The 27,757-nt window shown below is 37.4% G+C and overlaps 1 protein-coding gene across 1 annotated transcript; it reads left to right on the forward strand.

Moving 5' to 3' along the window:
• The first annotated feature begins 465 nt into the window (after positions 1 to 465).
• wapla (WAPL cohesin release factor a) lies at positions 466 to 27,298 on the forward strand. Its single transcript, XM_048191328.1, has 20 exons — positions 466 to 708; positions 2,114 to 2,568; positions 9,020 to 9,650; positions 11,254 to 11,546; positions 11,694 to 11,809; positions 11,935 to 12,030; positions 12,143 to 12,325; positions 15,017 to 15,153; positions 16,563 to 16,674; positions 17,293 to 17,520; positions 18,173 to 18,284; positions 18,366 to 18,463; positions 18,814 to 18,890; positions 18,979 to 19,139; positions 19,286 to 19,401; positions 21,744 to 21,974; positions 22,096 to 22,300; positions 24,175 to 24,263; positions 26,032 to 26,127; positions 26,482 to 27,298. Exons 2-20 carry the CDS (start codon positions 2,136 to 2,138, stop codon positions 26,545 to 26,547), a joined length of 3,480 nt encoding a protein of 1,159 aa, XP_048047285.1. The 5' UTR covers positions 466 to 708; positions 2,114 to 2,135; the 3' UTR covers positions 26,548 to 27,298.
• Positions 27,299 to 27,757: the final 459 nt, after the last annotated feature.

A 27,757-nucleotide genomic window follows, 5' to 3' on the forward strand; every position in this document is an offset into this window, starting at 1 on the left:
AGAATGTCACTTTTTCAAGGTCTGAGGAGGTTTGTGAGGCAAACAGGCCTTGACATTGTGACAAACTCAGCAGTCACCACAGTGATCTAAAAGCTCTTGCGAGCACAGGCAGAAACCATAAGACAAGTTGAAAACAATAAGAATAGAATACAAAGAATACGACGGTTCTTAATTTCCTAATTTGTTTAGTTTAACTATCTATTATTACCATTAAATATGTACGTTTGTTGAATTTTAATAACATAGTTATGAAGCCTGCTACTTGTAATATATATTTAAAAAATATTTCTAACATTCAAGACCTGTCCGACCTCACCACGAAGCCCCGCCCATCAGTCTCCGTTGTCCTCCAATTAGAACGCTCCTTCTTTTTCATTTCATCCAATCGGAACTACGTTTGCTGCACAGACGCTCAGTACGCACACATCTAATTGGTCGAGCGGCGTTCTGGTGTGACGCTAGGCTTTACGCCGACGTTGTTGGGGGCGTAGAGGGAGGGGCGACTTTAATGGCGCATCGCAGTCCGACCGATCCAGCTCTCCACAAATAAACAACAGCAGTTCTTCACTATCTGGCCTAATTTCTACTTTTTCCAGTTCCACCGCGCTGCAGGCGCGCTTTGCGCTTTTGCTCATTGAGCAGATCGGCTGGGCTTTTTTTTAGCGGCTGCTTGGAGCACAAGAGGCCCAGAGGAAAGACGGAGGATCGGTGAGTGTGCAAACATGTAGCCATCTGTTAAATGAACAATGTTTCTGCTCATTAAAGGGATACTTCACCCAAAAATCAAATAACTGTCATCATTTACTCACACCAGTGTTGCTTCAAACATGCATTTCTTTCGCAGAACACAAAAGATGATGTTAGGCAGAATGTTATTGGTATTGAAAGTGAATGGTGACTGCGACTGACATTCCTCCTGATATCATCTTTTGTGTTCCTCTGAAAAAAAGTCAAAATAACATGAGGGTAAGTACATGATCTTAATATTAGGTGAACTATTCGTTTAATTTAAAGAAGGTGCCTCATCACAACGCGTTCTTGAAATGAAGAAGTTGTGTGTTAGAAATATGCTCTCCGTTGGTTTTGTTTTCTTTTACCTTTTTAAACCATCTTTAGTCTTTTTAATATGCCAGCCATGTAAAGCCTAATATATGGAATCTTAGTCAGAAATAAATGGGAAGAGTTTATTGAATGTTTAGACAAAATATTTAAAAAAAAAAAGTGCATGTGTTATATATTTTATATATGATACATCAGGCTTTTATGGCCCATATGGTATGATATAATGAAAAATGGAAATATGGAGCTCACATTCGAAAAGGAGAAAAACACCTCAATTTTATTCAGAGGTCCAAATTGAGTGAAAATGTGTAATTTGGTGCAGATGTTATTTATTTGGCCAGAATGTAAGATGAAATTCTGATGGCTTGTAATGTAAATCACTGAGATTTTTTTATAACGGTATATTAAAATATTACATAAAATGCAAACATCAGCTGTCACTATGTAATATGACATTTAAATGCTTAGTTTTATGATCAAAGATCTGCTTTAATTGTGGGGAGCAAAATGTATAATGCAATGATGATTGAGAGATGTACAAATGAACTATCTTCAAAATCCTGTTGTATCAAATTTGATTCTTAAATTTTAACCAAATTTTTCAGAAAAAGGAAAAAACGTATAGTATAACCAAGTAAACATTGCTTCAGTGGAGTAAATTGTTATCTTGAAATGTTACTAAAAATCATTATAGACTTCACAGCACAAATACACATGTACCACAACCCAATGGTGGAAATATTTAATATTTAGCTTACTAAAATTAGTATGAACTATCAGTTAGAGGGCAGAATGCATGTAGAAGATTGTGTACAACTGGATTTTTCAGCAAAGGTTTGATCATGTTGATCGTGTTGGTCTTAGAAAACCATGTATCAATTGATTCAGTAGGCTTTATAGGGTTAAAATAAACATTTTATTGCATATTTATCTACTTTAGTTCCATTGTAGCATATAAAACAAGGTGTAATACACAGATCTTCTATTTGTTCCTACGTGCTGAGATATTGATGTGACATTTATTTTCTCCATGTCTTCTGTTTCCCTATAGATAATATGTAACAAACGTCAACATGACGTCCAGATTTAGTAAAACATACACCCGGAAGGGAGGAGAGGCCAGCTCGAAGTTTGATGAGGTGTTTTCTAACAGGAAGGCTACGCTTAGCACCAAATGGGGAGAGACCACCTATAAGGCACAGTTGGGGGTCAAACGGCCCTCGTTCAAGCCAGAGGTTCCCGAGCTGACTAAACGACCCCGCTTTGACGATGACGACAGCTCAGAGGACCCATTTGGCTTTGACAGCGACGATGAGTCCAAAACAGTCACTTCCAGAGGTACTCCTCAATCTGAGATAGGCTCAGATGCAGCGGAATCTGGGAATGAGCTGTTAAAGACTCAGACAGAAAACCCCAGTGGGGGCACAGCGGTGACCGGAATGGGTACTTCCTCTTTGGGGAGCAGCTCGAACATCAGCAGCGCGGTGGTTGGTATGAATAGCCCAGGTAAGAAATTAACACTTAAAGTTTGTGTCTGTAATTCATGCAGAAATACTTATGAGTGCATTACTGGAGATGGCTCTTAAAGGGATAGTTCACTCAAAAATGAAAATTCTCTCTTTTATTCACCCTCATATTGGTCCAAACCTGTATGACTTTTTCTTCTGGTGAACATAGTGAGAACTGGATTGTGAACAATTCATTCTGCAGTTTTGTGAACTGGTCAAAAGATGCCTTTGTCTTTACCACTTTTCTTCATCTTCAAAACACAAATTAAAGGTGGGGTATCCGTTTTTTCAACTACACTGTTTGGAAGTTTGTCGGGCTGATACCAACAACAAACGTCTAACCAATCAGCATTAGGGGGCGTATGACGGTCATGGAGAACGAGCAAGAGGGAGATTTGAAGAAAAAAAAAATGCATAAAGAGAAATGATGAGATACAATACAAAAGAGCTCAAAAGAATATCACTGGAATGAAGGTTTACGACTGGGCAAGTGCTTTAGGACCTGGGTTAATTTTAGAAAAGCTTTCCAGAGCTGGAGAGGGCTAAGAGGGAAGGCCTGAAAACAGAAGCTGCTTTGAACCCGCTTTTCATGTAAGTAAAACTGGGTTTGAGTGTCATTGATTGTCTGGGGTTGCTGTGCTTGGCGACTAACAACAAACTCTTGTTTGTATTTACTCTTGTGTACTGTACGTTCATGTTTTGTGCTTCCTTGTCGTTCGTTCATCAACTGCGCTTTATTTTTCGTGAAGCATTTTGTTGTGCGTCAGCTGTGATAAACAGACATCCACTCGCACTGCGTGTGTAACAGTGGCTAGATAGTGAGAGTTGTGCAGGTGAAGCACTGCGCACTGACGACCGCTAGAGAATGCTGTGTTTAGCGTCATTGGTAGTACATTCGTTTCGCATGTCAGCAGCGATCGGGCCAGTGTTCGGGACCGACTCAGAGCAGGGTGGTTGGGATTGGAGTGTGCATTTTGGAGGTGGAGCAATGAAGAGAGGGTTGGGTTTGTTTGGGTTGATTTCAAATGTCAACAATGTCCAACAGCGTAGTTGAAAAAATGGATACCCCACCTTTAAAGTTTTTGCCCATCAATTGAAAGTCCACGCAACCAAAATTAAGTTCATTCAGAGATTATACATTCAAAAGAATCAAGTTTAATCCAAGTCATCTGAAGAGACACGATTGCTGGAAAAATAAGATGATTTGATGATTAATATATTTGTTGTTGTTTTTTTGTTTTCTGAATAGTTGGTTAATCCTTTGGTTACTTTACTAATTAATAATAACCAGTAATTGACCAATAAATAATAACTATAACCAAAGACTATAGAATAACATAAGACGTGTCACTTGTATTGTTTTGAATGGGAGAAAGTGTAACGCCCAATATGGCGGAATAAGTCCCGCCTTCTAAATAAGAGCCAGTCGCCGACTGATAAAGTCATCGCGTCACTGCAGTGGCCGTTAGAAGCTCCGGTTTCTATAGAAACAGTCAGACACGCGCCTCCGAAATGAGGCACAAGAGATGCGCATTTAGGTCTGCGCATGCGCATTAGCTTGATCCAGCATAAAAATACAGGTTTTTTTTGTCATGACTCATGAAATGAGTGTTTGGAAAAAAAAAGATGAGACAGTCGTTGTCAGATTTCATTGGTGATTTCAAATATGAAATTTAATCGAAAGCTTGACAAACAGCTTTGGAGCTGCATGATGCCCAGGATGCCCGAGAGACGTTTCAAAGATGGCCGACGAGTGAAATGACTTGTCTTAAATGGACTTTGCTATAACTAATCTATGTATGAACTTTTACCTAATGAAATTATTCATTATAAAAATAAGGTTTATGCAGTGCAGGTCTAATTAGGAAAGGCATTTACTGTTGCTGCATTCACAGTCACTTTTTTTGCATTTACAGCAGCTATTTCTTACAAGTGTGAATCCTGAAATGTTTTGTTAATTCAGGAAATTAAAGTAGCAGCTAGAATATGTTCATTCAGCTGTATGATCAAACAGCTGAAGTCACAACCGCATTCTAACCAGAGCCACTGAACAGCTCTGATTCTAACTAACCATAGTGGTAAACATAGTGGAAACCATAGCGAAAGTATCAAACATGGCGGTGTCCATAAAACCATGAAGTTTTACCACAGTTTACAGTGCGCAGTTAAATCGAGGCACAAGTTCATCCATTAGATATTTTAAATAACCAACAACAGCGTTAAATGTTTTTTAACCGTTTGCAGAGAGTAAGTTTGATCCACGCGTCTCAGAGCCTCACACCCACGGCGGCTTGTATAAAACAGAATGCTGTATGAACACAGCCGTATTAACCACAAAATATGGGACTGACAACTGTGTTCTAGTGCTGTGTAAAATTCACTGTAATAGTCCAAATACTTAGGCTGCCGTCTTATCGTACAGAGGCAGGAGAGCCCGGAATGTTTTCTTCTCAGTTGCTCCTTCAAAGAAGTTGTGCTGCTGTGTTAAAACGGAAATAGGCATGCTATTTCAGTTTTTTAGAGCTTGCAAAGCACCATTTTATTCTATCTCTGTTTAAAAAATGTCCCCACTTTAGATCGGACTTGATAATTTTGTAATAACATCTGACTTTCAGCATGCCAGGGAGCTGCCATCATTGAAGAACGTAAACAGTGCAACGAATCGACGCGTTCCATGGAAATCGACTAATTTACGTAATCGACATAATCGATTAAGTCAATGTGTCATTCCAGCCCTAGTAAATAGGTGCCATTGATTGTGTCTGTAATGTCATGTGTAAATGCATTATGGCTTCAGTTTCTTTTAGCTCACAGTCATTATCACACAAGAAATTGTCATGACGCTATTATTGTGCTTCTGCTGTACTCTAAAGCACTTGGCTTTAGTGTAATTTAGGGTGCTTTGTTGGTCTTATTACTGTTTACTGAAAATGACCTTCTGTATCACTTGAGCCAGACCCATATTATGATGTCTGAGTCATTACCATGACCTCACATCATTGTGTTGATGAAGTCACTGTCTCTCTGCAGCAGGTTGTACTGGTTTTATTCAGTGCTGAGAATAGCAGTAGCTCTGCTGAAGTCTTCGGTCTGTAGTCGAGGTGCTCGTGTAAGCACACTGGCATGGACTCTGGGGCTCAGCAGGATATTTTCAGCCCTATGCAGTTCCACACTTTCCCTTGGCTCGTTAGCAAGGCTAATTATGGCCATTAGAGGATAGTGAAACAAGGACTCAGGTAGTGATGACCCTCTAAGGATAATAAAACTTCTAATAGTAATAATAATTATATCTGCCTCTGACTGTAGAAACATTTATTATGGGGTTTGAATTAATGTACTCACCCTGACTTTAAGCCCCGGGTATAGACAAATCCGGCGAAACACGGAAGTAAAGCAGCGCCGCCATTACTGCGTGCCTTGCTGCTAAGGAAGTAGCAGAAGTAGCGTGTTGGTCCCGTAGGCTGTAGCAGATGTTAGCTATATAGTTTTTTTAGTATGTATGCTGTCCAGTGTTGGCGGGCAGAGCGTGTTGTGTGGTTGGTTGTTTTAACAACAGCACAAAACTACAGGCCTGGAATAAAACCGTTTGTGTAATCCACGAAGCTTTGTTGCACATTGACTGCCCATGTTTACTGCCATATGGATTGCACAGAGTTCCTGGTCGAGCGGAGGACCAAGATGTGCGTCAAAAGTGGATGAAACACATAACCGAGGTGGCTCATCGCATGCCAGATGATTAATAAAATAATCTTGAATACCTGTAAGAACATGTATTTTATTGCTACAACTGGTCGTGGCTAAGGCCATCCTTAAAAATATTTTGGTTTGCCATAACAGCCAAAAAAAATAAAAAATGGTCGGTAGGTCGTAAAAAATGTTAAAAAAAACAATGTTTTATTGCATCACATTAAGTGTATTGTGATTGTCAAAACATTTTAGTAACTAAGCTGAATTTTATTAGGTTTAGCGACATGTTACAATGTTTACATGGTAGGCTACAATTTCTGGTAAGCTACACTTTTTTATTATTTTTATTCAATTATTATTATTTAATTATTATTGTGATTTGATTTAATATTGACTCATTTGGATAAATATTAGGTAGGCTATAATTTTTCTCAAGAAAAAAACAACTCACCTAACTTAATGCTGTAAACATACAGAGAGCCCTATCAGCTGGCAGTATTATTTAAAAATAACAATTTAAATATAATGCATTTTTTATTATAATAACAACTTTATTTAATGATATAAGTAAAAATATAATAAAGATGTAATACAGTACACATATCAGCCAAAACAGGTTCTGTGTGAGGGGCTGCTAGCTGACAGCGTTCGGTCATTTCTGAGAGATTTACCTCAGACGAAGGTAAGTGTGAATACATAAATCCATTTTGAAAAACATGTTTACAAGAACATAACATTATACGTAACGTCGTTTGATGTTGTAATATTTTTTAATCTGTATTTCTAGCATGTCACATTTACAAGCACCAAAACGGTATTTATTGTTTGAATTTCGTAATAAAATTGACAGAATCTGAGAGCTGAGATTTTTTTCTATCATAAGTAACCTGCTCTGTCTAGTCTGTCGGTCTCTGTGTCCTCTTTACTTCGCGATTTTTCTGTGCGTGAGAAAATGGATGTGTGGCGTGAGAGCGTGTGAAAAGCGTCAATTGCGTGTGTCTCACATTTTATTGCATTTGTATTAGCTGTTTGAAGAGTAAAAAAAAATGCGTGGGTCTTAACGCAATTACAATCGGCAAGTCGGTCGGACTAAAAGGGGAAAAAATAATTAATTGGGTCGGTCCTAAATTGACAGGGTCGGTCGGGTTATGGCAAACAAGAATATTTTTAAGGATGGCCTAATAATTATTTAAAACTTGAAGCTTGTGAACATATTAGCAACACAGCTAGTAATGACAGCGTTCGGTTTTATTGTTGTCATCAATTAATACACTTCTTAATTACATTACATTACATTTTTACATTATTACATTATGTTGTCAATAAATTACCTTTATCGGTAAGTTTTGGCCACTGCCTGACATCATCTACCCATGTTCCCTTTCACCAGACATTTTCTTTAATGAGCAGGATGCGCTTTAATTGAAATGTCATTAGAGGGCACCGGCAAGTGTCACACCGTCACACTTCGCAGGCACGCAGTAATGGCGGCAGGCAAGATGGCGGCGCCCATAGAGTTCGCGGCGGATTTGTGTATACTTCAGCCGTCCGCGTTCGTGCACCGTCCGCATGACGAAAAGGGCTCGCGGCCGGCCGCACACCCTGTCCGCGCACAGCCCAAATTTCGAGACCGCGCGGACGGTGCGCATGCGCAAGCAGGAAAGAAGAGTCCACTAGGTGGCAATACGCACAGTACTGAGCACAATGTGCAGTCGTCGAAGGAGAGTGTATAAAGAACGATTCAAAAATAATACGAGTAACTCAAAAGCATGCCTTCTCCATCGTTTTTGATTCCTGTTCTATTGGTTTATCTTCTGAACTATGTTGCAATGGTGGCTGCACTATTTTTCTTCTCCGATCCTGCCTAGCGAATGTCCGGTTGTCTAGTAATAGTATAGAAATTGCACTGCGCATGTGTCGAACTCTGTCATCCGCGCGCATCCTTGGTTTAGTATACTTTGAAAGACGCGCGGACGCGGAAAGTGAAGTATACCAGGGGCTTTATTTCTTCTGTGAAACACAAAAGAAGATATTTTGAAGACTGTGCTGGTCGCCTTTTTTTCCATGCAGTTGCAATGACTGGGAATTGAAGTTTTCAAGCTTCTAAATATATTATGTTAAATCAATCATAATATGGGCCATATGACAAGTGTGTTTTACAATGGTTTTGTACGAGGAAAACCCAACGCGTTCATGAGAGTAATAGTGAAGTCTGATTTGTGAAAGAGTTGTTCTTTTAAATCCTGTTTCTTTCAATGAATTGGTTGATCCAGTTCACAAAACCATGGAATGACCTTAAAATATGGCAGTGCCATTGTTTTGTCTCAAGAAACAGTAATATATATATATTTTTTCCTTCTTCTCTAAGGCATGTTTATAAAAGTTACTTGAATGTCTTAATTGAACTAAGGCCTAATCCTTGCTTAATCTAAGCCCTGTCTGTGAAACTGGGCCAATATTATATATTTTTATAGTGTATGTGTTTAAACAGTACTATTTTATAAGATAAACATTTTTTTTATATTGCTGTTGTTTATATATAAACAATACTTACTTTTATTTAATATTCAATATTTTATATATTGCTGTAGTTTAAATATAAACTTTTTTTAATATAACATTGCATATTTTTTATAATGCTATAGTATGATTTTAAACAGTACTATTATATATAATATTGGTTGTTGTGTTTTGATGTTTCACCATTTTTTTTCTTTTAAAAGTTTTTCACAATAACCCACCTCTTTTCAACTCCATTTCAGCTCAAACGTATCTCGCCTCACCACATGTTGCTGGCACTGTAGGAGCCTGGAGCAGATCCAATGTCACAGTAAGCAAACCAGTCTCCCAGATCTCCAGCTTGAAAGTCCACAATAGAAACGTTTCCGATGACTGGGACTCTTTCGAGGAGGACTCTCCTCCTGGGGCTGGCGAGGGGAGTTCTACCCAAGCTGGGAACTCTTCTGATGGGCTCAAGGGCTCAGAGCAGTGCATCGCTGAACCTGAACCTCCAGTGGAACCTGTTGACTTTGAGCAGCTTCCACTTCTTAAACCATCCAGCGACAGAGTCTACCGACGACCACGGAATAAAGGGACAGATAGCTCTGGAGCCGGCGATGCGCCGGTTCCTGCTGTGAGTTCAACACCAGCCTCTTCACCGGTGAAGAGCACCAGTGCAGGGGTTGCTGGGAGTTCTGAGGTCAAGCCTGCAGGTCGGGGCCGGGTGAGGGACTACACGGTTCTTCACCCGTCCTGTGTGTCCGTGTGTAATGTGACCATACAGGACTCCATTGAAAGGAGTGTGGATGATTTTGTCACCCCAGTGCAAGCTGACATGGGAGAGGCGGGAACCTTCAGGAGGAAAACAGACGCACAACCTGCCAAGCCTAGCAGGTATAGTACAAACATACTCTCACCCAGTCAAGCCTTTTAATGAGCATTTGCTTTACTTTCTTTTTTTTTATTTTAATTTGTTTGATTAGGCTGGTATTGGAAGCAGGTAGTATTAGTGGTTATTTATTTAAGGGTCATTGACGAATAAGGTTTTTAAAAGTGTAAAAAAACATAATGGAGATATAATTAATTTTGAAGTTTTATTAAGTGTTAACAATGATTTTTATGTGGTTTTTATAATCAATTAACACTGCTTTTGTCATGTTTTACAAGATAAACAAAATTTGTCACCAAAAAAAGTCATTTGGTTTAACCAAAATTTCAGTTTTACCAAATGACACTTTTGGTTATACTGAATGACAATATTTTCAAAAAATGCTAACAGGCTGATATCTAGCTAGCTAGCAAAAGGACAATCAAACATTTTATATTTAGTACAAGTTTTTAAAATATTACAACATTTTTCATGTTTTATTGCGGTTGTACCAGATGACCTGATGTTTCGGAACATGAGCAAGTGAAAACGTTAATTTTTCAAGTAGTTAAAAGAGAGTTAGTTAATTTGCTTCATGACCATGTGGTTCTTTGTAGGTGTCTGAATGATGTCACATCCTGTCACATGATACTGACTGCATGACTTCCAAAATGGTCCCTTTTATATTGGTTACTCCAAATGACATCAATGAAATTCATTTTTTCTAATATTCTTTCTCATAACAAAGCAACAACTTCTACACATAATTTTAAAACCATGTTGCACTATGTTGATATTTGATGTTATAAAATCATGCCAGAATAAAAAAATATATACATTTATTACATTTTAAGATATTTTATTCACAAATGAAGTGGCTGTATTGGCCTTTGGACGGTTAAACCGAATGATCACTTGACACTTCAAAATCTTTAAAATACCTTTTATATGTAGCAAAATATAATTAAAACCTTTTTGGATTCAATAAAATAGATCTAGTTGTACTACCTTACATACTTTTGATGTCATATCTTTGTTTTTTTATTATTATGACCCATCACATCATTGACCCTTAAACAGTGCTATTTTATATAATGTTATATTTTTTATATATATATATATATATATATATATATATATATATATATATATATATATATATATATATATATATATATATATATATATATAATTTTATAATTATATATTTTAAAGCTGCAGTCCATAAATTTTCTTGTTCAAAATTTAAAAAATTTATATAATGACGAGTATATCATGAATCCATTTTTGTTTTCTTTTTTTTTATCCTGAAACGCTACAGTACACCTTTTAAAAGTGTTTATATTTGGATACTTTCAAACTTAATTTATTGGATTGTAATATTACTAAATGTTACAATATTAAAATTTTAATATTACTAATATTTCTTTTCATTTAACTCCATTGACACCCTTAAAAAGGTTGTCTGTTATTTTGCGATGCATGGTCTTATATCGTAATTCTGTTCATAACTATGAGCTCAATTAGAAATTGATTCATATGATTTATGGTGCAGAAAACTGCAGAACACACACTTGTTTATTCTGTCAGCTGTATTTCTCTTTTTCATCCTGTCTTAATTTTTTTTAGGTTCAGACCCACTCAGAGCAAAAGTAAAAAGGAGACAAAACTGGAGTTTTTTGGCTTTGAGGCTCAGGGCACAGATGGGGACGCCACTGCATCCGGCAGCACCAGCTACAAGATCAAATACTTTGGTTTTGATGAGCTGAGTGAGAGTGACAGCGAGGATGAGGACGACTCAGCAGCTAAAGAGAGGAAGAAGAATAAGAAAGCAGCGATGGAAGCTTTGGCAACCAGCGTGGGCAGTCCCCAGATCAACGATTCACAGGAGAGTCAACAGAGTCAAAGCAGCCTAAGTACAGGTACTCACCAACACGCTTCCTCATAAAAGCACAAAATCATCATCACACTAGAGTGAGATGGGAAATTTAAAGGGCAATTATGGATAACGATTATTTGTAGAGCAATCTCTGGATTCATGCTGGGGGTTTTTCTTTATCTATTGTCAGATTCTCAGGAGTCACTGGATGAGACGGGATCTTCAGGCTCACAGAAGGAACGGCATGGAAAGCAAACCGACAAGTCAAAGGAGATCGGACGCAAGATCTTCAGCGGGCCAAAAAAAGTATGGCTGAAAAAGGCTTTAACAGAAACCGATTAACTTTATTAAGAACCTACTTTATCAAAAAGCTTCTTAAAGTTTTAATTTGACACATTTGTTTTTTATTTGTGTTTTTATGTTTAATGCAGTCTCCTGCTAAAGCCGTATATAATGCTCGTCACTGGAATCAACCTGAGCCAGAGGAAGTGCCCGCTCCTGCTTCCTCTCATACTGTGGCTGTACCTGTAAGTAAAGTACTCCATTCACGACCTCTGAACTTTGTACCCTGAAATTTCCTCTGCCTATGTGCACCAAAATGTTGTTGTTTTTATTTTATTTATTTATTTATTTCTACAGAAGGCCAGTGTGTCCAGCAGCAGCAGTAGCAGCAGCAGCAGCAAAGACACAAATTCCCATAAAGATGATGGAGTGTTTAAAGCTCCACCCCCTCCTCCTAAAGTCATTAAATCTGTCACTATTCCCACTGAGCCATACCAAGACATTGTCACTGCACTAAAATGCAGGAAGGAGCACAAAGAGGTGAGCACTAGAATGGAATAATATAAATTATTCCTTCTGATATGTGTCCACTTAAACCAGTATACTATAGAGCTGCACAATTCTGGATAAATTGAAAATCACTAATTTTTGTTTAAAATAGTCCATGATTCTCTCACGGTTCTGAATAGACGACTAAACAAAACTTTTGATTTAAAGTATTTAATTAATTTGAATTATTTAAAAAAAACAAAAAAAAACGGTTTGAATGAATGATTCAATGACTCACTCTTAAAGACTACACTTGTGTCTTTACATCCAGTAATCATCATGTAATCAGCGTTTTTGAACAAATCTCTTGAATTAATTATTTAAAGGGATAGTTCACCCCAAAATGAAAATTGTCATTAATTGCTCACCCTCATGTTGTTCTAAAACCGTAATGCTGCGTTCACACCGAACGCGTCTGGGGAGTCTGGAGCGTCTGATTTACATGTTAAAGGGTTACTTCAGGATTTAGCATTAAGCTTTGTATTAGTAGAATACCACTAGTATTTTCGAATTACCGTGCTTTCCCCCTTCATATCAGCCCGAGATGAGAGATTTATGCATTTTTATTCTGTAAAAAAGCCTCCGGTGACGCAAAAATCGTCATTTTGCGTCATCTGAGGCTTTTTTTGGCCAGAGGCTTAAAACTACAGCCAGTAATATCAGGTAGTTCTGCATTTTTTCACCACGCCCATACATATGCGCGTTTGAGGTTACTCACGGACATAGATCAAAGATTTTATCAAAAGTGGGTGTCAATTATATTTTTAAGCTTACAGTAATTAACATTATTTTGTTATAGTCTGCACTACATCAGTGGTTCATCTCGCAAATTTATCGGTCTCTGCAGTCATCTCAACCAATACAGCAACAGGCTTTTGTGGTAACGTTAGCATAAATACATAAATAGACTAACTCAGTTTTACAGAACAGTGGCTTTACTTTGATAACAGTCAACTTATATGCAACTTATATGTAATTGTCTATCTAACGTTACTTTGCTAAGTTTGCAGTTTTACTGCTACCTACAACACTACATATAGGCTACTGTGTTATCAGAAATAGAGTCTAGTATCAGCGAGTCTTACCTCTAGGCGAATACGCTTAGTACCAGATGGCCCAGGCTGTTCGTCCTCTGGAAAAGTGAATATCGATGGTATCGCAATGTCCTTCAGAATGGTTTTCTTCATTGCAAGGATATTTGGTTCGTAGTCCTCGTGCTTGAAATGGAGACTACATATTCTGCGGTTTTTTAGGTTTTCTATAACGGTGTCATCTCCAAACTTCGGGTGTTTGATGGCCCGCAGCCACTGTTTACATCGCTCCAAATCTTTAACTTAATCGGAAAATGATGGAAACTTACTTGTCCTTTCCTGGTTTTGGGTGTACACCCAGGTACAAAGCAATTTAGCACCATTTCGCTGTAAATGTATGAACTAACTCACGATTTATAGAATTAATATGTAACAAAGCAAGCCTAGTTGTTTGAATTTTCCTGGTAATGCCGTCTGTAACCGATAGGCGTGGTTTGGGCATGGCCTCGCAAGGGCAGCAAAACAAGTGCATTCTGGGAGTTGTCTTTCATCCACATTAGTCAAAAATACATTTTCTGCCTTTTCTCAGTCTAGAAAGCTCCAAATTCAAAAATAATTTCACATTTCTACTACATAAATGACCAATTTTAAATACACATTCATCTTTCCAGGGGTGAAGTACCCCTTTAAGTCAATGTAAACGCTCGTCTAAACGTCCTGCGGCGCGAATCGGCCGTTGACGCGCGAATGGAGCATTCACGCGCCTGACGCGCGAATCAAGCGTCTGACACCCTAGATGCCCGAGTTGAAAAATCTGAACTTCACAAATAATCGTTATCCATAATTGCCCTTTAAATTTCCCATCTCACTCTAGTGTGATGATGATTTTGTGCTTTTATGAGGAAGCGTGTTGGTGAGTACCTGTACTTAGGCTGCTTTGACTCTGTTGACTCTCCTGTGAATCTACGAATATTCGCGCCGCGTTAACCAATCAGGGACTCCTCTTTGGTAGTAACGTGTTTATGACGTGATCAGCGGTGGAGACCAGAACAAAGATAATAGTCGCTGTGTGTGGCCACCCTGAGCTCTATGATGTGTTGTGCATATTTTTATCGAGACAGGAATAAAAAGGACCTTGCCTGGAAGAGGATAAGCAAGGAATTCGGACAGTCTGGTAAATTGTAAAATGCTTTGCATGATCTTAGCCGTTGATACTAGCCCACCTGCTAGCTAGCAAAAGCCGGCCGGCATAACAGAGTTAAATTGCCACTACTAGTTTCCAACTGACCAGATGATGTGTTTATTCAGAGGATCTGTGCAGAAAGAGATAGAAGCCCCTCCCATGATGCGAATTCGCGTCTGAACACACTTTTAGACGCGCGAATAGAGCAAATTTGACGCGCGTCTGAAGCGTCTGACTTCAAAATGTTCAAGCGTCCAACTAGACGCGAATTTGACGCGCCATACTCGTTCAGTGTGAACGCAGCATAAGACTTTCATTTATCTTTGGAACACAAATGAATCTTTTTGATGGAGTCTAAGACAGCTACACAACTGACACTTTGACTAGTTAACAATAACAACACTGACTTGAACAAAGGACATACTTATATTTTAATGTAACTGATTCTTTCTTGTCCTGTGTGTGTAGTTGTACACTGTGGTCCAACATGTGAAGCACTTTAATGATGTGGTGGAGTTTGGAGAGAATCAGGAGTTCACAGATGACTTTGAGTATCTGGAGACGGGCCTGAAGAGCACACAACCCCTCAACACACGCTGCCTTAGGTGAGACAAACGCTGGAAGGAGTATTCTGGGTCATTTGCATTCCGCAACCTCATTTATATGTTGCACAGCTGTGATTTGCTGTTAAAGGTGCAATATGTAAGATTTTTGCAGTAAAATATCCATAAACCACTAGGCCAGTGTTATATATTTTGTTCACTTGAGTACTTACAATATCCCAAATGTTTCCAACTGTTTGTAAATCGTGAGAAAATTACAATTTTAACCAAGGCTCCGGGACGTGTGAGGAGTCGCCTGTCAATTGCGTCATACCCGCGTTACCCTCGGTCTGCCTCGGTTTCCAGTTTTATTTTGTAGAAATCATGGAAACACCAAAGACACTTTAATATATTACACGTTTTAATAGACAAGGGAACAACTGTTTTGATATATTTATAGACAGAAAACGAATTGTTATATAGCTCAACTCGTTTAGTCTTATTGTTTAAATCTAATTTTCTTGATTTTTTTTTTTTTTTTTTTTTGTGAATACCTTGCTGTACCATGCCTCAGAGAAAAACACTATTTTGTCAAATAGCTAACACAGAATAATCAGATGCAGCTTTATTTTTATTAACAGTAATACATAATTTTCTCCATCATACAATATGTTTTAAAATTACTTGCATGCCATTTATCAACACAAGCCATCCAGCATTTACTATGATATTCTAAAATCGATCGTCTTACTGCAGTGTGCAACAAGTGTCTCGCAGCAGCCGCCTCGAGTAACGTTATGACATTTTCAACACAATCAAATGTATCTAATATGATAAACAGAGCTGTGTTTCCTCATACTCATGACCAGATTAAAACGTATTGTATGATGGAGAAAATGCTGTATTACTGTTACTAAAAATTAGCTACTTCACATAATAATGTTTTTCTCTGAGGCATGGTAAAGCATGGTACTCACAAAAAAAATGATTTAAACAATAAGACTAAACGTGTTGAGCTATATAACAATAATTAGTTTTTCTGTCTATAAATATATCAAAACAGTTGTTCCCTTGTCTATTAAAACATGTAAATATTAAAGCTTCTTTGTTTCCATGGTTTCTACAAACCAGAAACCGAGGATAACGCAGGTAAGACGCAATTGACAGGCGACTCCTTACACGTCCCGGAGCCTTGGTTAAAATTGCAATTTTCTAACGATTTACAAATAGTTGCAACCATTTAGGATATTGTAAGTACTCAAGCGAACAAAATATATAACACTGGCCTAGTGGTTTTTGGATATTTTACTGCAAAATTCTTACATATTGCACCTTTAATGAAAATGATTTTGAATATATTGTTAACAGTAACAACACTGATGAATGCTGGCACCACCATATATTTAAAAATCATTTTCACACACAAAAACACAACCACTAATCTTAATTTTTCCCTCCATTTTTGATTGCAGCATAATCAGTCTGGCCACGCGCTGTGCCATGCCAAGTTTCCGCATGCACCTGAGAGCCAGAGGGAAGGTGGCCCAGGTCTTTAAGATGCTCAGTGATGCTCAACAGCACCCGGTGAGTTTCACATCTAGTAACTAACCAAAAAACCAATCACCTAAACATCAAACCAATCCAATTACCCAAACTGTTGTTAATTTACCGAAAAACTAGCTAATCTGTATAACCAAACATCATTCTAAACAATCACAGCTCTATCATTATGAACACAGCTACAATGCTGTGTGGAACAACCGTTTGTTTACTTCATTATTATACATTAATTGGAGATGTAATCATCACTGCCGGCAGACAAGGAATGCAATGCAAACAGACGCTGAGCCGTTACTCTGTAAATCTCGTTAGTTCAGTTTACACAGATGGTGCATGAATGTTTGCTTTGACTCTTTCGGCTTGACTTGAATTTATTTGTGTATTGAAGGATGTCAGTAAAAAAAAATAAAAATAAATCCACTTAATGAGTCTAGACAGATGTTTAGAATAAAGCAATAAGTCACAAGAGGCCTTGTCTTACAGTTAAGGGATGTTTTTTATTATGCAAAGCGAGTTGATTTTTGAGGTTTTCTGGCTTTTAGTTCATTTCTGTTTTGAAGCCATCTGTATAATGGCGTACTCCTAAAAGTTACTGTAAGATGTTCTTCCTTCTCTCTCTCCCCGTTCCTTTGGATCTGGTAGAATCTTGCTCTCTGCACAGCGTCTCTGATGTACATACTGAGCCGAGACCGGCTGAATATGGATCTGGACCGTTCCTGTCTGGAGCTGATGATCAGGCTGCTGGAACTAGAGCAGGACGACTCTGTAGCGGACCAGTTAACAGCTAAAGAGATGAGCCGAGTTAAAGAGAAGATCCGCAAACTCTGTGAAACGGTCCACAACAAGCATCTGGACCTGGAGAACATCACAGTGAGTGACTCCTGTTTCTCGCACCTTAAGTGTCAGAACTAAACCAGAAAACCCATGAATGTTTTAGAAGAAATGTACTTAGTCACCTTGGCTTTGTTCACAGAGGCAGCAAAGATCTGTTTTTGTGTTTAGTTGTTTGTAGTCTGAACAGCAAAGAAAGCATAGGAAATCAAATGCATTCTTTGGAACTTGAGCTTTTTTTTTTAATTTATTTCAGACAAGTTTTTTCTTTATAAACATTGCCCATTTTACAGACGCAATACCATTTCATCTTTTTTATGTTTTTAAAAGAAGTCTCTTGTGCTCACCAAGGCTGCATTTATTTGATGAAAAATACAATAAAATCAGTAATATTGTTGTGTAATATTAAAATGTATAATAACAGAAAGTACACCTTTTATTTGAAATGGAAATCTTCTGTAAAATTATAAATTATTTTATTGTATGTGTGTAATTTTTAAAAATCTGGGTTTATTCCAGGCCTTTCAGAAAGAAGTTTCTATTTATGTCATAAGTGCTTCGGTTTAAAAATTGAAACTTTTTGAAAAGACTTTTATTTTAAAGAAAAATACCCAGAATCTTTTTTGGCCTCTTTACTTTGTATGCACATCTTCTTGAATGCAATTTTCCAGATTTTCTTTCTGCATCCCAGACAGGTCACTTAGCAATGGAAACGCTACTGTCTCTGACGTCGAAGCGAGCCGGAGACTGGTTTAAGGAGGAGCTGCGCTTACTTGGGGGACTGGACCACATCGTAGATAAAGGTACCCTACTTGAGTATATCTGTATTTGATTTGTACGTTTGTTGAAGGAAATGCCTAGAAATATGTTTTTATTGCCTTCAGTGAAAGAGTGTGTGGAGAACTTGAGTAAAGAAGAAGATAAAGAGAGTCTGGTGGCATCACTCTGGGGAGCAGAGCGCTGCTTACGAGTTCTGGAGAGTGTGAGTGGACACCAGATTAATGATAAAATAATAATAATAATTTGAATTGATTTCCTTTAAAATAAGACCTGCAGTAATTAAATTATAGCATGGACTTTATTGACATAATTTTATGTGTAATGATGTCGCAGGCCCTCTACTGGTGTTAATGAGATACAACTGTGCATCTGATCAGATTTTAGAAATCACACCAAACAGGATTAAATTATATAAAAATTTATAAATGCAGAAATAAGCTAATTAACAGCTTTAAATATGTTTACTACAAGTTAGCTTTGACAGCCCTTGAGGAAAATGTGTGTTATTTCTGTGTGTAATTTATTTAAAACTCATTTCTTTTTCACATCCAGGTTACAGTCCACAACCCTGAGAACCAGGCGTATCTGATCGCCTACAAGGAGTCCCAGCTCATAGTGTCCTCAGCAAGGTGTGTGTGATAGTATGGAAAGTGTAGTCACAGTTTTGCTTTGTTTGCAAAGGCATTCTGAGGTTTTGCTTTGTGTGTGTGTGTGTAGGGCACTGCATCATTGTGAGCAGATGATACAGCGTTACAGCCGAGAGGTCTCTTCATCAAGCTCCGCCCTCCCGCAGAGTAGTCATAGCAACGTGGGCAAGGCTGTGGAGGATTGTATGAGAGCCGTTATCGGAGTTCTGCTCAACCTCACACATGATAATGGTGAGACACCGTTAGACACGTAACACATACTGCATTTATAAATGCAGAATGAAGCAATATAAAATAACTGAAATTGAATAAATGTAATAAAAAGAATGTAAGTTAACCCTCACAATCTTTTTCTCTTTCTCTATGACCCGCTTCAGAGTGGGGCAGCACTAAAACAGGCGAGCAGGATGGCCTTATACTGACGGCTCTAGACTGCGTTCTTAAGGTCCCACGTTATTTGCCTCAGGAGCAGAGATTCGACATCCGTGTCCTGGTGAGATGGCACTTTTCTTTTTCTAAATAAGAATCAAAAAAGTTAAAGCTGTTGGTCTGTTAGATAGAACATTCTGGAATTAAAGGTGCCCTAGAACGTTCTTTCACAATATGTAATATAAGTCTAAGGTGTCCCCTGAATGTGTCTGTGAAGTTTCAGCTCAAAATACCCCATATATTTTTTTTAATACATTTTTTTTAACTGCCTATTTTGGGGCATCATTAACTATGTACCGATTCAGGCTGCGGCCCCTTTAAATCTTGCGCTACCCTGCCCCCCCAATCTCTCGACTATAAAACAGTGCATAAACAAAGTTCACACAGCTAATATAACCCTCAAATGGATCTTTACAAGATGTTCATCATGCATGCTGTATGCATGCTTCGGATCAAGTGAGTATAGTATTTATTTGGATAGTGTATTATAGTTTCTTTTAGATAGACAGGAACGTTTTGTTTACCTGCTTGACTAGTTTCGGCTACTTCCTGTATAATGTTTAACAGTACATTAGCAACATGCTAACGAAACTTTATAAAGACAATTTACAAATATCAATAAAAATATCATGTAATCATGGATCATGTCAGTTATTATTGCTCCATCTGCCATTTTTCGCTATTGTTCTTGCTTGCTTACCTAGTCTGATGATTCTGCTGTGCACAGATCCAGACGTTAATACTGGCTGCCCTTGTCTAATACCTTGAACATGGGCTGGCATATGCAAATATTGGGATGTACATATTAATGATCCCGACTGTTACGTAACAGTCAGTGTTATGTTGAGATTCGCCTGTTCTTCTGAGGTCTTTTAAACAAATGAGATTTACACAAGAAGGAGGAAACAATGAAGTTTGAGACTCACTGTATGTCATTTCCATGTACTGAGCTCTTGTTATTCAACTATGCCGAGGTAAATTCAATTTTTGATTCTAGGGCACCTTTAATCACACCTGACATTTTAAAATTTGCAATCATAAAAATATTTTCATTATCATATCTTTTTGTAATCATAAATATATTGAATCTCCTAATTAATGTGGAAACAATACAAATATATCAAATATCAAACATTTAAAATACTGTTTTTAATCAATATTAAGTATTTGTTTAATTTGTTAATGGCTCGGTACATGCGGACCATCCTTCATCTGCCGCTCTTGCGTCACATGAAAATGGATGCTGCATTAATTATTTTAATGCATTAAAACTATTATAAATATAAATCACAGAAATGTCATTCTTTTCCCAGCCCTAATATATGTTCAAGTTCAAAATTCATATAAATATGAGAGAATAAAATTAAAACAACGGGAAGTATTCTTTGGTTATTTAAACATTGCTTCAAGTAGGAAGCTAAACAAGTAAACAGGCTTTAATATAAAATGTACATAAATTGAAAATCTAATAAAAAGGAAAACAAATGATAAGCAATGAATAAAAACAGTACAACATAAATGCAAATGGATTCAACAGTGCTTGAGGTTTTTCATATGTCTTACAGCAGTATGAAGTTGTTTCTATTTTTGGCAAATGTTAAGGCCCTTTTACACCAAAAGTGAAATGAATAAGCCTCGGGCTGGAGGAAATGCATATTTACATCTGTACAGTAGAGGGCGCAGCTCAAACAAACCTTTCAGCTGTGCTGACATTCTGGATTGAAGAAGAATAGGATACAGGAGAAGGAAGTTCAACACTCTCATTTCTAAATCTAATATAAAGTAATTTTTGCTTGTTAGAATGCTGCTGACCTTTAATGATCTAATTCAACCAAAGACATTGGTTAATAAAGTGAGATTAAATATACAGTATAAAGTATATTTGTGTAATTTAAAATAGTTAATTATTAAATCTGAAAAAGTAACTTGCGTTACTTATTTGAAAAAGTAACTAGATATTTTGATGTAAATTGAAAACGTAATGTTACTTTACTAGTTACTTGAAAAAGTAATCTGATTACGTAACTCAAGTTACTTGTCATGCATTACCCTCAGCACTGCTTAAGACAACTGTCAGAGTTTGTATTGTTATTTACACAGTGTCTACACCAGACGCGACTTTTTTCACATCGCGCCGCAACAGCTAAAAGTTGTCTACACTGAATGTGACAAACCAACTGTTGCAAAGCACTTGGACTACATCAGAAATAGAACAGGGAATCTGTTTACTGTCAGGAAATTGTCACAGCGCACGCGCCACGCCGCATCCAGTGTAGACAATATAACTGATTATAATGGGTTCTGTTGTCTTTTGTTAGTGTAGTGTCTGCTTAATACTGAAGTGACAGTGTCAGGAAGTGTGCCGAGACTTTGTGAGTGGTTGTGACAGCGTTTATCTGTGCGCAGGGTCTGGGTCTGCTGATAAATCTGGTGGAGTACAGTGCCAGAAACAGACACTATCTGGTGGAAATGGAGCTGGACTTGAGCTACATGATGGAGACAGAGGTACACGTGAAGACGGAGAACAACGTGAAGACAGAAGGAGAGGAGGAGAGTAAGACTGTGGATGATAAAACAGAGGGAGAGAAGGGACCTATGACACTAAAGTCATCGAATGCCCTGGCTGCTCTGGTTCAGGTGACTGTAGCAGGAGTCTCTACGTTTGACCTGCGAGATGGTTTCACATGGCCCTTCAGGTGTTTATCCTTAAATCTGATTATTTATTAGACACTTAATGCAAGTGTTTCTGTGTGTGCAGCTCTTCCTTGAACGGGAGCAAGCAGCTGTGGTAGCTGAGGCGCAGACTGATGATCTCATAAGTGAGGCGCCCAAATCTCAGGCAGACCAGAGCGGAGAGTGGAAGGAAACATCCGGAGAGATCCAGTGGGTCGCCTCGGAAAACAACGACAACGAGACAAATGACAAGAAAGAGGAGGAGGAAGAGGAGCTTGACCTCAATAAAGGTAGCAATTATTCACTGATGTATTGATGATATAAAACAAACACTTGTTTGGATTCAACTTGGTACGGTCACATTTACAGATGCTTGGTGAAGTTTTTGCAGACAAAATCTAGTTATTTCAATAGAATTCAATGTTATATAGAATTTTGCGTAAGGGTGTTGCCTGTTTTGAAAGTGTTTTCTGTATAAGTGGTTCTTCACAATCACTGACAGTCTGCCTTTTTTGATGCCATAAATCAGTAAAACATCTCTAATGTGACTGGACTTTAACTGACAATAAATTATGCCATTAACATTGTCTCCATAAACATAATACTTTTTTTCCTATATTTTTGTAATTTGTGTATTGTACGCTGCTGTGTGTTCTAATGCAGTGTTTCTCAACTGGTGGGTCACGACCCAAAAGTGGGTCGTTTTGAGTGGGAGACGGAGTGTGTAGTCAAAGAAACGACTATCACAACAACTGCACAAACGTAACTCTAAATGTTTTTCGAATGCAAGACTTTTACTTTGTAAGACGTGCGTGAAAGCTGTTTACTTCTGTCAAACGCAGTTTTAAGTTGCTGTCAGATGGGATGTTGTCAGGCCATATGTCAGTATCATTATTCTAACATTTTCTTGGCTTGTTACAAAATAAAATGTCTCTCGCCTCAGAAAAACGAAAACTTTCCATTCATGTCAGACGTTATGCTATGTATGTATGTATGCTGTATATCACTATATTGTTTATAAAGAGAACAATAATGTCGTAGTTGTCAATTAGTAAGTCACGAAATTAGCAAAAAGTACCAATAAATTATGTGGTACGTCTGGTAAGAATTTGCTTGCAGGTATGATGTTCATTCTATTCATCAGGATCAGTGTCCATATTAGCAGTTAACGTTAGAATTGTGTATTTACCATGGTAAATCTCGTTTCTATAATCTTAACCCAAAATACCACTTTATTTTCACTTTGTGCTATTTTCTATATTTTTGATGACTATGGTGGCTCATGCCAACTTACTAACTTGATTGTATTAACCAAAACTAGTTTGTGACTGCTATTCAATAGCCTTAGCTTATACTGTTTATTCATCAGTGTTAGTAGCTATGTTTCCATCCAAAGTTGCAAATTTAACTTGGAATATCGCAAAATTGGAATATCACATAAAACATTTGCAAATAAAGCACTGTTTCTAAGAAAAGTAGGAAAAGCCACTCTATATAATAATTTTTGTATATAATAAATTATTTGTGCCTCAGAGTGCGCAGACAAGATGCAATAGACACGTTATCTTGCTTTCGGAGGCAGATGCCTGCTATTTGGGAGCGCAGTCGTGTAAGACTGTTCTGGGAGGTAATTATACCGAACCACTTTGACGACAGACTTTGCTCAGGCATTTCAGAATAACCAAAACAGCATTTCAGATGCTGTGCAAAAACAAATTGGTCCACTGGTTAGTCCAGTTATACTGCCCCATCATGCAAAGTCATGTGATTGAAGTCACTGTCAATGTGTTTCCATCATAGAAACACATTTTCTTATTGGATAAAAATTGATCTGACTCAAACGAGTGCATAGGAGTTTGTGGGCATCTTGCCATTTCCGTCCATCAGTTTTTATTCGATATCCCACATTGCGCAAAAAATAGGTGGATGGAAACATAGCTAGTGATATTCTTATAATTTATATGTATGTTATGTAAAGTGGGACGTTACACGTGTGTTTGGCTGTATCAACCATTTAAAAAAAATACATTTTCTTGGTTCAAATTTCTACAAATTTGGGTTGCCGATTAATTACAGTGGGAAAATGAGGGTCCCATGGCCAAACCAGCTGAGAATCAGTTTAAAGGGCAAGCTTTTATGTTACTTTCCTGTCTTTCTTTTTCAGCCCTGCAGCATGCTGGGAAACACATGGAGGACAGCATTGTGGCGTCATACTCAGCTCTTCTACTTGGGTGCCTATGTCAGGAGAGTCCGGTGAGCATCACTTCCTGTCACTCTTTAGGTGCTCTAGAGAGCAGTTGGTTCATTTTAAACCAAAAAAGATTTCTTTTTTTTTTGACACTGATCAACAAAAAATATTTAAAAAAAACCCCAAATTTCTACAAATTGGTCAATTTATTGCAGTTATTTAACATAAAATAATTACTTGCATAAGTTTACAAGTATTTTTGCACTGAGATTGTGAGAAGAAAATACTCTTTTCAGGTTCACTTACAAATTCTCAATTGAAGTTCTGGATTCTTGGCTGCTTCAGAGTATTAATGTTGTTGTTGTTGTTGTTAAGCCATTCCACTAGCTTTGGCTTTATGCTTGATTTCACTGTCTTGCTGCAAAACAAATCTTCTCTTAGGTTGCTGGTGTCTTGCGAGTTTTCCTTCAGAATTTCCTTCTTTTTTTTCTGCATTCATCTGATCATGGTAAGCCTTCATGGGCATGATGCAGAGAAGCGTCTCAGCATGATGCTGTCACCACCATGATCCACAGTGGATATGGTGTGTTTCTGATGATGCTCAGTGTGTAGCTTACCCACAACATTATGTTTACTCTGATGGCCAAAAACTTGGTTTTGATCTCATCAGTCTACAGAACTATCTCCAGCTGGATTCAGAGTCTCCAACATGCTTTCTGGAAAGCTCTAGCCAAGATGTCATGACGTTTTTTTCCCATAAAGCTGTGAGAAGTGAAGCACCTGGGTAACAGTTCTGCACAGACTCTCTAATTTCTTTCACTGAAGCTTGTAGCTCCCTCAGGGTCGTCGGTGGATTTACAGCTGTGTCAATACTCTTTCCGTTTCTTACCTGATCTAACAGTACTCCCAGGGATATTCAGTGATTTTGAAATCTTCTGGTATTCATCCCCTGCCTTGTGCTTTTCAATTACTTTTTCATGGAGATGCTTGGAGTGTTCTTTATATCTTCATGGTCTATGTTCTGCCACAATAATGACTCACCAGAAGTTGCAGATAGAGGTTTATTTGTACTATAATCAATTGAAGCCATGTGATTTACACACATATGATCATACCACGGATAATTTAGGCTATTTATATGTTTGACATTATTGTATTTTTCTGTTGATCAGTGACAAAAAAAAAAGCAAAATTAAGTCAGTAAAATCAGTGTTGTAAAATAGAAAATCCAAAGGCGGAAGATGACCAAAGTGTGATAAACCTACACTACCGTTTGGGGTAAAGGTTTTTTATTTAAATTAATAGTTTTATTCATCAAGAATACGTTTAATTGATCAAAAGTAACAGTAAAGACATTTATTGTTACCAAAAAAAATTATTCATCAAATCCTGAAATTATCACAGTATCCACAAAAATATAAAATGGCACAACTGTTTTCAATATTGATAATAATAAATGTTTCTTGAGCACCAAATCTGCATATTAATAATGATTTGTGAAGGATCATGTGACACTGAAGACTGGAGTAATGATGCTGAAAATTCAGCTTTGCCATCATAGGAATAAATTACATTTTAAATGTAAATTGTAGTAATATTTCACATTATTAATGTTTTACTGTTTTTTTTAACCAAATAAATGCATCCTTGGTGAACAAAAAACATTTTTTTAAAAAACGTTCTGACCTCAAACTTTTAAATTGTAGTGTATGAAAATGACATGAAGAATGAAAATGCACTGAATAATAATTGATGAATACTTTAAAAAGAATTACTAATCCGTTTAATATTTTGTTACATTTTTATATTTTATCTTTTTTGTCTCTTTCTTAGATGAATGTGAAAACCGTACGGGAAAATCTTCCTAAGGGAGATTTCTCTATCATGACTGAAATGCTGAGAAAATTCCTTAATTTCATGAACCTGACGGTAAGTGCAACAATATCAAAAATTTTGCACCTTGCATTCCACATTTAAAAATCGCAAGTGTTAAAATATTTTACTGACCTATGAAAATGACAGCATGACAAAAATTAAGTAAAAGATGATTAATTGTAGTGCAGCTATAATGAAAAAACATCCAAATATGGTTTCAGTGGTCCAATCACAGTGCATCTTGTCTGTATTTGCACCTGGCTTTTAATGTGCTATCCAGTTGTGATCTGGTCAACGTAATGGCAGGTGTAGGGGGCCATTAATGACAGAAAATGTGTTGCTGTGCTCTGTTTGTCCAGTGAAATTTAGATCAGTACTTTACTCTTCTCTTTTCTTTCCTATTACCAGTGTTCTGTTGGAACCACAGGACAGAAATCTATCTCACGGGTGATTGATTATTTGGAGCACTGTTAGCAGAGGTGTCGCAGTTCCCCCTCTTCCGTGGGATAATCTGGACCTGGCAACGTGCCTTAGGCCCTTCAGGACAAGAGACAGCAGTTCCGGTGGTAAAGATGGTTAAGCGTCACTACGGTCACGTCGCCTGAGTGACTCACTGCAGAGAGACTTTTGTGGGGGTTTTTTCTTCTTTCTTTTTGCTTGTTTTTACATTGTCTTTTTCAAATGCTGTCTTTCTCTCTCATGCTCTCTCACACACACTCACTCAGCTGTGTGTTTGCATAATATTTGGTTTTTGAAGCACTGATTTTGAAACGAATGATTTTAAGCTAGTTGTCCTTGTTTGTAGTGTAAAGATTTACACTAAACCAAGTAACTTATTGATATTTCAAACACTGAGATCTGAGGCTTTGTTCAGTTTTAGGACTGAGTGTTTGCACGATGTTTGTTCAGACAGTGCAGTCGGCATCTGCTGTATTTACATCAGTAATGATGTAAGCTTCAGCACAATCCCAAAAGAATTTCTCATACAATAACTGAAAGCTGTAGAAACTGGAAACTTTGCTCTTTTCTTGACATCTCACATAGTCTATAATAGAGGCATTTTAAGCATTCACGAATATACTGCGCCCAAAACTGGTCTGTTATGCTCACCAAGGCTGCATTTATTTGATCAAAAATACAGTAAAACTGTAATAATGTGAAAAATATTATATACAGGTGCTGGTCATATAATTAGAATATCGTGAAAAAGTTCATTTTTTTTATTGTAAATTATTTTTAAAAATGAAACTTTCATATATTCTAGATTCCCTACATGTAAAGTAAAACATTTCAAAAGTTTTTTTTTTTTTTTTTTTTTTGAATTTTGATGATTAGAGCGTACAGCTCATGAAAGTCCAAAATCCAGTATCTCAAAATATTAGAATATTTCCTAAGATCAATCAAAAAATGGATTTTCAAAACAGAAAAGTTCAAGTTCTTTAAAGTATGTTCATTTGTGCACTCAATACTTTGTCGGCAGCACATATTACAGCAAATGACTTGCTCCTAGCACAAATTACAGCATCAGTGAAGTGTGGCATGGAAGTGATCAGCCTGTGGCACTGCTGAGGCACTATTGAGCCTTCAGATCATCTGCATATTGTTGGATCGACTGTTTCTCATCTTTCCCTTGAAAATATCCAATAGATTCAGGGGTCAGGCATGTTGGCTGGCCAATAAAACA

This window comes from Megalobrama amblycephala, linkage group LG5 (genome assembly GCF_018812025.1).
Source record: "Megalobrama amblycephala isolate DHTTF-2021 linkage group LG5, ASM1881202v1, whole genome shotgun sequence".
NCBI lineage: Eukaryota > Metazoa > Chordata > Actinopteri > Cypriniformes > Xenocyprididae > Megalobrama > Megalobrama amblycephala.